General features: G+C 51.3%; 1 protein-coding gene across 1 annotated transcript; it reads left to right on the top strand.

Annotated features, from left to right (window-relative positions):
• The first annotated feature begins 36 nt into the window (after positions 1-36).
• ZNF140 (zinc finger protein 140) lies at positions 37-11,532 on the top strand. The gene is made up of 4 exons (XM_054694685.1): positions 37-45; positions 213-339; positions 412-498; positions 8,007-11,532. Exons 1-4 carry the CDS (start codon positions 37-39, stop codon positions 9,158-9,160), a joined length of 1,377 nt encoding a protein of 458 aa, XP_054550660.1. The 3' UTR covers positions 9,161-11,532.
• Positions 11,533-11,983: the final 451 nt, after the last annotated feature.

Here is an 11,983-nt window from a genome sequence, read left to right as displayed (position 1 = left end):
GCAGAGCCGAGGCGGCGGCGGCGGCCCGCGGGCGCCATGGCCCAGGTGAGGCGGGGGCGGGGGCGGGGGCCCCGGGCGGCGGCGGGCGCGGGGACGCGCGGGAGGGCCCGGCCCCCCCCCCGCGGCCGTGTCCGGGCGGCCGCGGGCCCGGGCCTGCCCCGCGCGCCCCTGGCCGGCCGGGGGCCCCGCCGCGCTCACGCGTGTCCCCGCAGGGCGCGCTGACCTTCGGGGACGTGGCCGTGGACTTCTCGCCGGAGGAGTGGGCGCGCCTGCGGCCCGCGCAGCGCGAGCTGTACCGGCGCGTGACGCTGGAGACCTACGGGCACCTGGTGGCCCTGGGTGAGCGCGGGCGCGGGCGGCGGGCGGGCGGGCCCCGGGGCGCCGCAGCCGCCTGAGTCTCTCTCCGCGCAGGTCTCGGCGCCGCCAAGCCGGACGTGGTGTCGCTGCTGGAGCAGGGCCGGGAGCCCTGGCGCGGGCGCGGCGCGGGCGCCGGTGCAGGTGAGCGGGCGGGGGGGCCGCGGGGGCGCCCCGGGAGGCCGCGGGCCGGGTCCCTCAGGGCGGGGCGCGATGCTGCCCCGCGGGCCCGTGGGGAGGACGGCGGCACCGGCCTTCAGCGCAGGCTGCTGGATCCTTCCTTTTCCTGGCCCGTCTCCTGCTCTGGACAGAGCCCGCGCTCTCACACGGGCTTGATGGTGAATATTGAAGGGTTTGCCTTACTGACACATGCGTGCAAGAGCTGGGGTGCAGGCCGGAGGTGGGGGGTGAGGGCTCCCCGAGACAGGGGCGCGGCAGGGCGGGTCCAGGAAACCCCCTGCGGAGGGCGGCGGGGGACACAGACACGGGCGGGCGGCTCCCTGGCCGGGAGCGAACTCAGCGGGGCTGCGGGCCGCGACCTCCCCAGCGCTGAGCCTCCACCCGGCGCCCCAGGAGGATCCCAGATGTGACCAGTTTCCGGCGTTTGCCTCTTCCTGTTCTTCCTTGCGGAGCGTCTTGGCATGTCTCTGCGCGCGTTTACCGTCACGGGTGAAGCGCGGGGACGTCTTGTGCGTGGTTGACGCATCACCCCGCGACGTGCGTTTGGTTAAAGCGCCTCTCCCCGCGCCGTCCGTGCACTCGGGCTCCGGGACCGTGGAGTGGAGCTGCGTGGCCGTCTCCTTGCCGGATGATGACACGTTCCTGTTTCCTGTAACGGCCTGTCGTTTGGGTTGTAACTTACTCGTTTTCGTTGTACTTTAGGGCTCCGGGCCTTGCTTAGTGCCCGGCGAGATGTTGACTATTTCAGAGACCGTCGCTGCGGAGCGGCCGGGCTGGGAGCTGGAGCCCGTCTCCTGGGTCACCGGCTGCCGTGACGGTTCCGTTTCCAGAGCCCGCCGGGGTCTGCTGGGCTGGGCGTGCACTTTCCCTCCTTCCGGCCTCCCTGGTTCCTCCGAGGTCCAGTCCGCGGGCTTTCAGCTGTTTCGGGTCGGGTTCACAGCCAGGGAGGCATCAGCGTCCCCTACGCCCCGGGGCTGCCTTCTTGAGCTGCTTCCCGGTTTGCCTCGCCTCCTGTTGACTCTCGGGTCCCGCTGTGAGGTCTGCTGGGTCGCGAGCCGGGCCCGGGTTTCCCGCGGCTCCGAGTCACGTCATAAAGGCACAGAGAGAGAAAGAAAATGGCATTTACCTTTCTGCTCTGGGGACCATAGAGTGTTTGTTTCGAGAGGTTTCCCCCGTCGTGGCTGTGCCCGCCCGTGCGGGGAAGGCGCAAGCGGAAGACCAGGCGCTTCTGCCCCGGGTCACCGCTCTGCCCCGCTCCTCCCTCAGGAGGTGGCTTCTGCCGAGCTCTCCCTCCTCGGGCCTGCCGGGCGGTGTTTGCTTGCACGGCACGCTGCTCTGGAGTTTGGTGCGCCCTGGAGAGCCTGCAAGGGGATGAGAACCCAAGAAGCGGGGCTCCAGCGGGGAGCCACTCTGCGTGGCGGCTTCCCTCCCGGTCGTGTGGTGCCGTGTGCTCCTCGCGAGCTCGCGTGCCTGCTCGTGCCTTTCGTCCGCTGCTTTCTTTTTTCTTCTGCAAAATGACAGTCAGCTTGATGGGGAGGTGGAGGCGGGAAGCGAGGCCCCCGCAGAGCCTCCGGTGGGCGCGGGGGCACCAGGCTCCGTCTTCCTTGCTGTCGGCGAGAGGCAGGTTGGCCGGAGCCTCGGGAGTGTTGACTCCGTCCTTGCGGGGCCGGAACCATTCGTCGTTTACAAAGGGGAACAAGGTGTGGAGCGAGCCACTAGTAAGATGAAATCCTGAGCTTCGCTCTGGACTGAGCAGGAGTGTAACGAGCAGGGAGGAAATTGGCGGGAGGCGCGGGCGGCTCAGGACGGCACCGGCCCTGCCAGATCGCCAGGAGGCTCGGGAGTCCGCTCTGGGCAGCGGGCAGTGCCCAAAGGGTCTCAGGAGCGAGGCCGTGCTGGCTCAGGTGGAGGCGGATTGTGTGGAAGCAGGCGCGGTGGGTCTTGCTCTGTCGGTCTTGCTCGCTGGCTGGGTAACAAAGGATGTGGACTCGGGCCTGAGGATGCGAAGACAGACACCAGGCTGGAGTCGCAGCTGACAAGCTCTTTGTTCTTTTTTTGTGGTATCAACATTTTATAACAGCTGCAGTTGACGAGCCTGCTTGACGGATCAGACTCCCCCCAGGGCGTTCTGCCTGTCTGTTTACACTTGTCCTCTGCTCTTACCGCTGGCTGCTTTTCCCATTAAAGTTCAAGGATTTTTTTTTTTTTAGAACTGCTATGGCATTTGATCTTTCTCAATTAAGTGTTTACAATGTTATTGTTTTTTTCTTTTTTTAATTTAAATTTTATTTTTATATTCCCCATACAATTGCAACCCCCTGATTTTGACTCCAATCCCTCCTTTCCCCGCCTCCAAACCCCCATAGAGTGTCTCTGGTTCGTAGTTGATTTGGTATTTTCTTTCTTATAGTTGTTCATTTTCCGGGTCCCTTATTTAGGTTTTCTAGATTCCTGCTATGAGTGAGACCATCCGGTATTTTTCTTTTTCTTTCTGGCTTATTTCCTGAGCATGATCCCTTCCAGCGCCATCCATGTTGCTGCAACTTGCATGTGTTTATCTTTTTTGAATGCTGAGTAATATTCCATGGTGTGTATGGACCACATCTTCTTGATCCAGTCATCTATTTTCGGGCATTTGGGTTGTTTCCAGAGCTTAGCTATTGTAAACAGTGCTGCTATAAACATAGGGGTGCAGGTGCTCTTTGGAATGGATGTTTCTGTGTCCTTTGGGTAAATACCTAGGAGTGGAATTGCTGGATCCTATGGAAGCTCCATCTTTAGCAGGTTACGGAATCTCCACACAGCTCTCCATCGTGGTTGGACCACCAAGGAATTTTTTTTAAAGGATTTTTTTTTTTTAATATTTATTTGTGCATACAAGAGCTGGGTAGTGTAAGCCAGAGGTGTGGGGGGGGGGGCGGGTGAGGGAATTCACCAGGAACAGAGTGAGGAGCAGCACAGGCAGATCCACTGAAATCCACCACCGAGGGGAGCAATGTGGAGACAGATGGGGTCTGCTGCACCATGTGGGTCACTTCCCTGGCTGGACTCATGTCACAGTGCTAGCGATAGCTTGATAGCTCTGCGTCTTTAACCCCTGTGCCTCCAGAGAGGCTCCCCCTCCCTCCGCCCAGGCATTTTAATCATAGCTTCTTAGGGGCCTCCCTGGTGGCACAGGGGTTAAAGACAGAGCTGTCAGGCTATCACCAGCCATTGCAGCACGAGTTTGATCCCCAGCCCCCAGCCACTGCGGAGCAACCCACATGGCGCAGACCTCGCCTGTCTCCCCGCTGCTCCCCACTCTGTCTCTGGTGAGTCCTCTCACCCCCTCATACCTCTGTCCTGTACCCAAGCTTTGTATGCATAAATAAATAAATCTTTTTTAAAAACCATAGTTTTTTAAAAATTACTGATAATTCTAACATTTGTGCCACACCTAACTGTGGTTCTGACGTTTACTTGATCTCTTCATATTTTTTTTTTCTTTTAGTGTGACCTGTCATTTTTTTCTGAAAGATGGACCTGATACTCTAGGTAAAGGGAGGTGCAGTGAACAGGCCTTTGTTGAGGGGGCGGCTCTGGAGGAGGAGGGGGGAATGTGGTCTGTGCCCTTGAAGCGTGAGCTGCAGCATTTCTTTTCCCGCCTGGGGGGCAGCGGGTGGTGAGGGGGCCTGGAGCTGAGCGTGTCCCTTCTCCCAAGGATGTTAGGCCTCCCAGTGAAGTAGTTTCTTCCACAGGCAGACTTGTGAACACTTCCCTCACGTAGCTCCTTCTCTCCCCTGCTGAAAGCATGAGGGGGGTTTCTCGGGGCGCTCACGGTGACGACGGGACAGCACCAGCCGCGCTGGGGCCCTCCTCGAGGTTTTCCCTCGCAGACTCGTTCCCGCTCAGTTCAGGGCTCCGCAGGCTTTGATTTCCACAGGTTTCCGTTCTAGTAGATGGTGATCCCCTAAACTCACTGTGTCTCCAATTTGGGGGGCGTTGGTTTGCTCTGGGGCCTCACGTCTCTTGCAGATATAAGAGTGACTGACTTTTCGGTTCACATTTTACTTGTTAGGATTGAGTGGTGACTTGCAAGAGTCTCTGCGGGACCAAAGCCAGAGAAGTCTTCTTCAGTGAGCTTTCAAAATTGATTTTCTGGTTTCCACAGTACTTTAAATAATTCTTTAATGATCTTAAATAATACTGACAATAGAATAGTCATTTCCCACAGGGAAGAGTAAATACATCTAAACATTTTGCTTTGAGCATTTTATGCCAATTTAGCATAAGACTCCTTTGTTAGGGGCCTCCCTGGTGGCGCAGGGGGTTAAGCACAGCACTATGAAGCCGTCCGCAGCCTCTGCAGCACAAATTCGATCCCTGGTCGGCCAGGGAGCAACCCACATGGTGCGGCAGACCTCTCCTGCCTCCCCGCTGCTCCCCGCAGCAGTGTACTTCGGTCAGTCTGCCTGTTCTGTCCCCCACTCTGTCTCTGATGAGTCCTCTTACCCCCACACCTCTGGCCTGTACCCCTGTTCTTGTATGCAAAAATAAATAAATCTTAAAAAAACAAAGAAGAGGCAGGAAAGGAATTTATGATTTTTTTTTGAAGATTGATTTATTTGTGCATATAAGAACTGGGGTACAGGCCAGAGGTGCGAGGGGTGAGAGGATTCACCAGACACAGAGTGGGGAACAGAACATGTGGATCTACTGAAATCCACTGCTGAGGGGAGCAGCAGGGAGACAGGAGGCGTCTGCTGCTCCCTGTGGGTTGCTCCCTGGCCAGCCAGGGATGGAACTCGTGCTGCAGAGGCTGTGGTTTGCCTCATAGTGCAGTGCTTAACCCCTTGTGCCACCAGGGAGGCTCAGGAATTTAAGATTTTCTTTTTTAATTGAGATCATCATTTTCTTAACAGCTATTTCACTGCTTTCCCTATCTTAAGCTTTTAATTTTTGTCCCTACTAAATAAGTATAGCTCTTGGCTCATGATTTAGATAGGTATTAAAAAAAATATGGTCTGTTTACTTGTCACTAGGAGCCTACAGTCAGTGATAATAAAAGATAGTGTTCTCCCTAAACAAGACCAGTGTCAAAGTGTAAACACACTTTGAGTGTAAACACACTTTTTAGAGAGAAATGAATTTCCTTGTATGTTATTTGGAAATGATCTTAAACTTTTAGGAAAGTTGCAAGAATAGTTCAAAGAATACCCATATGCCCTTTACTCACATCCATATATTGCTGACATTTGAGAATAACATAATAAGCCTTTGAGAATAAGTTATGTAGATTATGGCCTTTTGCCTCTACATACGTAAGTATACTTCTCCTAAGAGTGAGGATATGAGGGGGCCTCCCTGGCGGCTCAGGGGTTAAAGTCTCAGCGCTATCAACTTGTTGGCAGCCACTGTGGCCTGAGTTCGGTCCCCAGCCAGGGAGCTGCCCACGGGGCGCAGCAGACCCCTCCTGTCTCCCCGCTGCTCCCCTCAGCAGTGTGTCTCAGTGGATCTGCCTGCTCTGCTCCCCACCCTGTCTCCAGTGAACCCTCTCACCCCTGCACCTCTGGCCTGCACTCCAGTTCTTGTATGTATAAATAAATAAAAATAAATCTTTAAAAATATGTTAAAGAAAAAAGAATAAGGCTGTGAGAGTTAAATAATTCTAGTAGTCTCTCCCTTAAAACAGTTTTGCTTTCCACAGTTTCAGTTATCCATGTTCCAAAAGTATTTTGTACAATAAGATATTTTGAGGGAGAGTGAAAGACAGCTATCCTCTTCATATAACTTTTTTGCAGTGTATTGTTATAAATGTTCTATTTTATTATGTTATTGTTGCTAATCTAACTGATTTATCAAGTGTGTCATGTATAGGTATGTAAAGGGAACGAGAAAAGGTAGATACGTTTTGGTACTATGGCAATTTTAGGAATCCACCTGGGGCCTTGGAACATATCCCTGTGGATAAGGGGTGCTGGTAGTTATAAAGTTTGTTTAAAAACAGAAAGTCCCTTCCTATAATGAAGTGTGCGGAAAGCCAGAGCTTATGTTTATCTGTCAGGACCATCTGATAAAAAGATGGTTATGGGGCCTCCCCAGTGGCGCAGCGGTTGAGCACTGGGTTGCGAAGCTGCCCGCAGCCTCTGAGGCGCCGGTTCAATCCCCAGCTGCTCCCCGGCCACCGGAGGAGGGTCCCCCATGGCGCGCAGACCTCTCCTGCCGCCCGCTGCTCCCCTCAGCAGTGTCCTTCGGTCCTTCTGCCTGCTCTGTTCCCCGCTCTGGCTCTGGTGAATTCTCTCACCCTCCTGCGCTTCTGACTGTACCCAGTGCATGTATGTATGAATAAATAAATAAATAAATAAATAAATAAATAAATCTTTAAAAAAAAAAAGACGGTTATGCTGAAATTGAGCTTCAGATATTAGTTTGGAGAGTCGAGGTAAGTAAGGATCATGGAAGCTTTTTTTTTTTCTTTTTGAGAAACTTTTTTTTTAAATATTTTTTTTTTATAGAGGCATGTTTTATTTTTTATTTATTTACTTGTTTATTTGTTTGTTTATACATGCACTGGGTTCAGTCAGAAGCGCGGGAGGGTGAGAGAATTCACCAGAGCCAGAGCGGGGAGCAGAGCAGGCAGAAGGACCAAAGTACACGGCTGAGGGGAGCAGCGGGCAGCAGGAGAGGTCTGCGCACCATGGGGGACCCTCCTCTGGTGGCCGGGAAGCAGCCGGGGATCGAACCGGTGCCGCAGAGGCCACGGGCAGCTTCGCAACCCAGCGCTCAACCGCTGCGCCACCTGGGAGACCCCGAAACTTTTTTTTTTTTAAAGATTTGTTTATGCACACAAGAACTGGGGTACAGGCCAGAGGGGTGGGGAATGACAGGATTCACCAGAGACAGAGCAGGGAGCAGAATAGGCAGAGCCACTGAAACACACTGCTGAGGGGAGCAGCAGGAGGCGGGAGAGGTCTGCTGCGCCATGTGGGTCAGCTCCTTGGCCGGGATCGAACTCATGCTGCAACTTAACCCCTTGCATTACCAGGGAGTTCCCACTTTTCATTTAGTACTGTAATATTTCCCAAAGATGCTAAGTTAATGTACTCTGATATCTTTGTGGTACCTGAGGAACACCTGTAGGTAACCAGCAAATTACGAAATTGCCTTTTTCAAGCAATTCTGATAGCAAATTAAATTTAAATGGAGGCCAGGAAGTCTAACAGGCTATCCTTCCCAATTATCTTCTTGATACTTCTGTTTCGCCCTGACTTTCATTTACTGATATTTTTTTCTCTTTATTTTCCCCTCTCTCTCCGCTGATGTCTTCTGAATTTCTGGATAACGACTCAGATTCCAAGACCGCATATGACAACTATGAAAATGATGTGATGCTAAGATTTTTTCCCAATTTAATTCTTACTGAAAAGGGGGGAGGTGGCTTTCATTTTACTCAAGGCAAAGATTAAAAAATAGAAACACATGCTTTATTTCAGTTTCAGAGTCAGATGAAGAGGTCAAAGCGTTTCCTCCAAGTGATGTCCTGTATGAAGGTGACTCATCCCCGTATCTGTTGATGGAAGGAATCCTAAGCCGAGACCCCGAGTATTCTGGTTTTACAGTCGGCTGGAAATGCGAGGATGATCCAGAGCTGCTTCAAGGAAGTCAGGGATGTATCGGGCAAGTGACGGTTCCCCATCAAGCCCTGTCGCAACATCTGAGCATCAGTACTGTGGAGAGGCCCTATGGATGCCATGAGTGTGGAAAGACATTTAGTCGGCGCTTTTCCCTCGTGTTGCACCAGAGGACTCACACCGGAGAGAAACCGTATGTGTGTAAGGAATGTGGCAAGACCTTTAGCCAGATCTCAAACCTTGTGAAACATCAGATGATACATACTGAGAAGAAACCCCACGAGTGTAAGGACTGCAACAAAACATTCAGTTACCCTTCCTTCCTCATTGAACACCAGAGGACACACACTGGGGAGAAACCCTACGAATGTACTGAGTGTGGAAAGGCCTTTAGCCGTGCCTCGAACCTCACTCGACATCAGAGAATTCACATAGGAGAGAAACAGTACCTGTGTAGGAAATGTGGGAAAGCCTTCAGCCGTGGCTCAGAGCTCATTCGCCATCAGGTTACACATACCGGAGAGAAACCTTATGAGTGCATCGAGTGTGGGAAGGCCTTCCGACGTTCTTCACACCTTACCCGGCACCAGAGCATTCATACCGCCAGAACCCCCTATGAATGCAGCGAATGCAGGAAAGCCTTCCGCTGCCACTCGTTCCTCATCAAACATCAGAGAATTCACGCTGGAGAGAAGCTCTATGAATGTGACGAATGTGGCAAGGTTTTCACATGGCACGCATCGCTCACGCAACATAGGAAAATTCACGCCGGTGAGAAACCCTACGCTTGCGCCGAGTGCGACAAAACCTTCAGTCGGAGCTTTTCCCTTATTCTCCATCAGGTCACTCACACGGGGGAGAAACCCTACGTGTGTAAGGTGTGCGGCAAACCCTTCAGCTGCAGCTCGAATCTGGCTAAACATCAGAGAACACATGCCCTGGAGGGCCCCTTCGGCTGGGGCGGCCCCTTTAGCTGCCATGCGGTCCTCGCCGAGCACCGGGGGTCCGCACCGTAGAGAAGACCTAAGGGTGCGCGCGTTTCCGTTTTTGAAGCAGCTCATGCCTTACTTTGACTTCAGAGGACTCTTGAAAAGCAAGAAGCCTTTGTGGAAGTGACGAGACGTGGTTCATACTTCACTCAGTGTCCCGGGAGCAGATCCCGGGAGGATGTGCGGAAAGCCATTAATGACTGCTCGTTCTCTTTGTAGTACCCGAAGTTGAAATCAGTCAGTGTTTAGAGGACTGCCTGGTAGGATTCTCTTGATCTACAGTTGTAAAATTTACCAGGAAGGGGCACATATCCAATGTGATAAAGCTTTAAATTAGAAATTAGACCACATTTTGCATTTGTAAGTTCAGTCAGGATAGAATGCACTGGCGAGGGTGCATTTTTTCCTGGACATCAGAAAATTCGTACTGAAGTAAAGACATACAATGATTAGGGAATGCTTTCATGTACCTTGCAATATTTATTAAAATTTTAAATGCTTTTACATATGTTCCTGGGAGAAAAAACAATGCCGCAAATAAATGGAGTAAGGGGTGACATTGCAGTATTTCAGACCTGCAGAATTATACTTGTTAGACGCTAACATTGTAATGGGTGTGGCAAAAAAGGTCTGAGAAGTCATACTGGAGGGCGGCTGTGTGGGGGAAACTTTTTGAGGTGGGGTGTTTTGCTTTTGTCTAAGGTAAATTCACAGAAGATAGCTATGAATAAATCTTTTGGTTTATAGTAAGCTAATCTGGTACTTGCTGAGTTTCCCCCCACAGCATGTGTGAGTCTCAAAATACAGCTACTACCAATATTGACATCAATAATGAGGTGACGTGTGCTTTTGTAGAAATATTCAAACGCAATTATAGAAACATTTTTATGTATCTTAGGAGTTTACCTTTAAGATAGTTTGTGTTTTAGGTTTTGCTAGCTCATGTTATCCTTGAATCTGATGAGACAATTCTTAGTCTGAAATAAATGGACAGAAGGCACATCACAGGAAAATGCCAAGGCGTTTCCCCCTACTGTTCCATTTACAGTGAGAACACTTCTCTTGCAAGCACATATTTAAAATTACTCTGGGGTTAGCTGCCTGACAAAGCTTGTGCCGTCAGGGTGAGTTTGCTTAGATCCTGAAGGTAAGCAATTTTGTAGAAAGAGAAATAGGTAATATGGGTAAGAGCTACTTTATTGTATCATCTACTATATTGTAGATGCTACTTTGAGGGCATATTTGAGGAAGGTGGTTTTAGGTAAATAGCTCCTATTGTATTTTTTTTTAAAAAAGATTTATTTTTATTTTATTTATACAAGAACCGGGGTGCAGGCCATATGTGCTGGAGGGTGAGAGGTTTCACCAGAGACAGAGCGGGGAACAGAACAGGCAGACTGACCGAAATACACTGCTGAGGGGAGCAGCGGGTGAGACAGGAGAGGTCTGCTGCACCACATGGATTGCTCTGTGGCTGATGGGGATTGAACAGGCACTGCAGAGACTGCAGACAGCTTCACAGCGCTGTGCTCAACCGCCTGCGCCACCAGGGAGACCCTATTTCATTTTTTTTTTTTTTAAAGATTCATTTACTTATGCATACAAGAACTGGGGTACAGGCCAGAGGTGTGGAAGGTGAGAGGACTCACCAGAGACAGAGTGGGGAACAGAACAGGCATATCGACTGAAACACACTGCTGAGGGGAGCAGCAGGGAGACAGGAGAGGTCTGCTGCACCATGTGGGTAGCTCCCAGGCCGGGGATCGAACTTGTGCTGCATTGGCTGCTGATAGCCTCACAGGTTGTGTTTTAACTCCTTGCGCCACCAGGGAGGCCCCCTATTTCATTTTGAAAGGTGGAATTTATAAGAGTTTTCGTCTCAACGAGCCTTACCTACATGTGCCAGAGGTCTAATGTTTTGTTGCAAGGGCTGTAATTTCTCAAACCGGCCTTCAGGTGTGATGTTTACTCACCTGTTTTGAAGCTTCCAGCTTTCCCTAAGAGTGGCTGAGGCGGTTGATCTGAGAACAGCCTGCAGCCTGGCTGAGGCGCTGAGAAGTGTGCCATCTTCCACATGGGCCTCAGTCTCTGGCTTGGTTTTCTAGCGTGACAGTGGTTTACACAGGGGTGAAAATGTTACTCTGTGCTGTCAGCAGCATTAGGGAGAACATGGACATCTCCTGACCCTAAATGTCTGTTTTCTGGTGTACTAGGTGTCATCACCTTACGTACCAGACCCACACGCCACCCTGCGCTCACAGGTTGCCTGTGTGTGCAGCAGCAGAGGTTGTCATATATTTGTACTATTTTTTATACAAACATCGTCATGCGCAATTGTAAATAAAAAATCAATATATTAAACACCTCCCGACATGTCAATAAACATAATTACATTTTAGTGGCACCATTTTTTTTAAAGATTTTATTGAATTTATACAAGAGCTGGGGTACAGGCCAGAGGTGCCAGAGGGTGAGAGGATTCACCAGAGACAGAGTGGGGAGCAGAACAGGCAGACTGACTGAAACACACTGCTGAGGGGAGCAGCAAGCGAGACAGGGGAGGTCTACTGTGCCATGTGGGTAGCTCCCTGGCCGGCCAGGAAACAAACCTGCGCTGCAGAGGCTGTGGACAGCTTCACAGCACTGCGCTCAACACGCTGCGCCACCCGGGAGGTACCTAGTGATGCCATTTTATGGATATAATTTAAAGCCAATTAACTGTAATTGGAATTTTCCATGGTTTGCATCAGGGAAAGTGGCAGTAAAGTCCAGGTGAGGTGCAGAGAGAGACTGCCCGAGTCTGCTGCCATCTGTGTCCCAAGATTTTAATGGGCTGAAACTAAGTGCATC

Source organism: Talpa occidentalis, unplaced genomic scaffold (genome assembly GCF_014898055.3).
Source record: "Talpa occidentalis isolate TD23 unplaced genomic scaffold, MPIMG_talOcc4v2.1 talOcc4.14, whole genome shotgun sequence".
Lineage (NCBI taxonomy): Eukaryota > Metazoa > Chordata > Mammalia > Eulipotyphla > Talpidae > Talpa > Talpa occidentalis.
The sequence above is the reverse complement of the archived record's forward strand: the minus strand, read 5'-3'. Positions and strand labels throughout refer to the sequence as shown.

What these genes read in the sequence shown, in the direction of transcription:
- ZNF140 (XM_054694685.1), top strand. An exon ending in CGGGCACCTGGTGGCCCTGG is followed by an intron (nt 340 to 411) that starts GTGAGCGCGGGC and finishes CTCTCCGCGCAG; the next exon opens with GTCTCGGCGCCGCCAAGCCG. An exon ending in CGGCGCGGGCGCCGGTGCAG is followed by an intron (nt 499 to 8,006) that starts GTGAGCGGGCGG and finishes GCTTTATTTCAG; the next exon opens with TTTCAGAGTCAGATGAAGAG.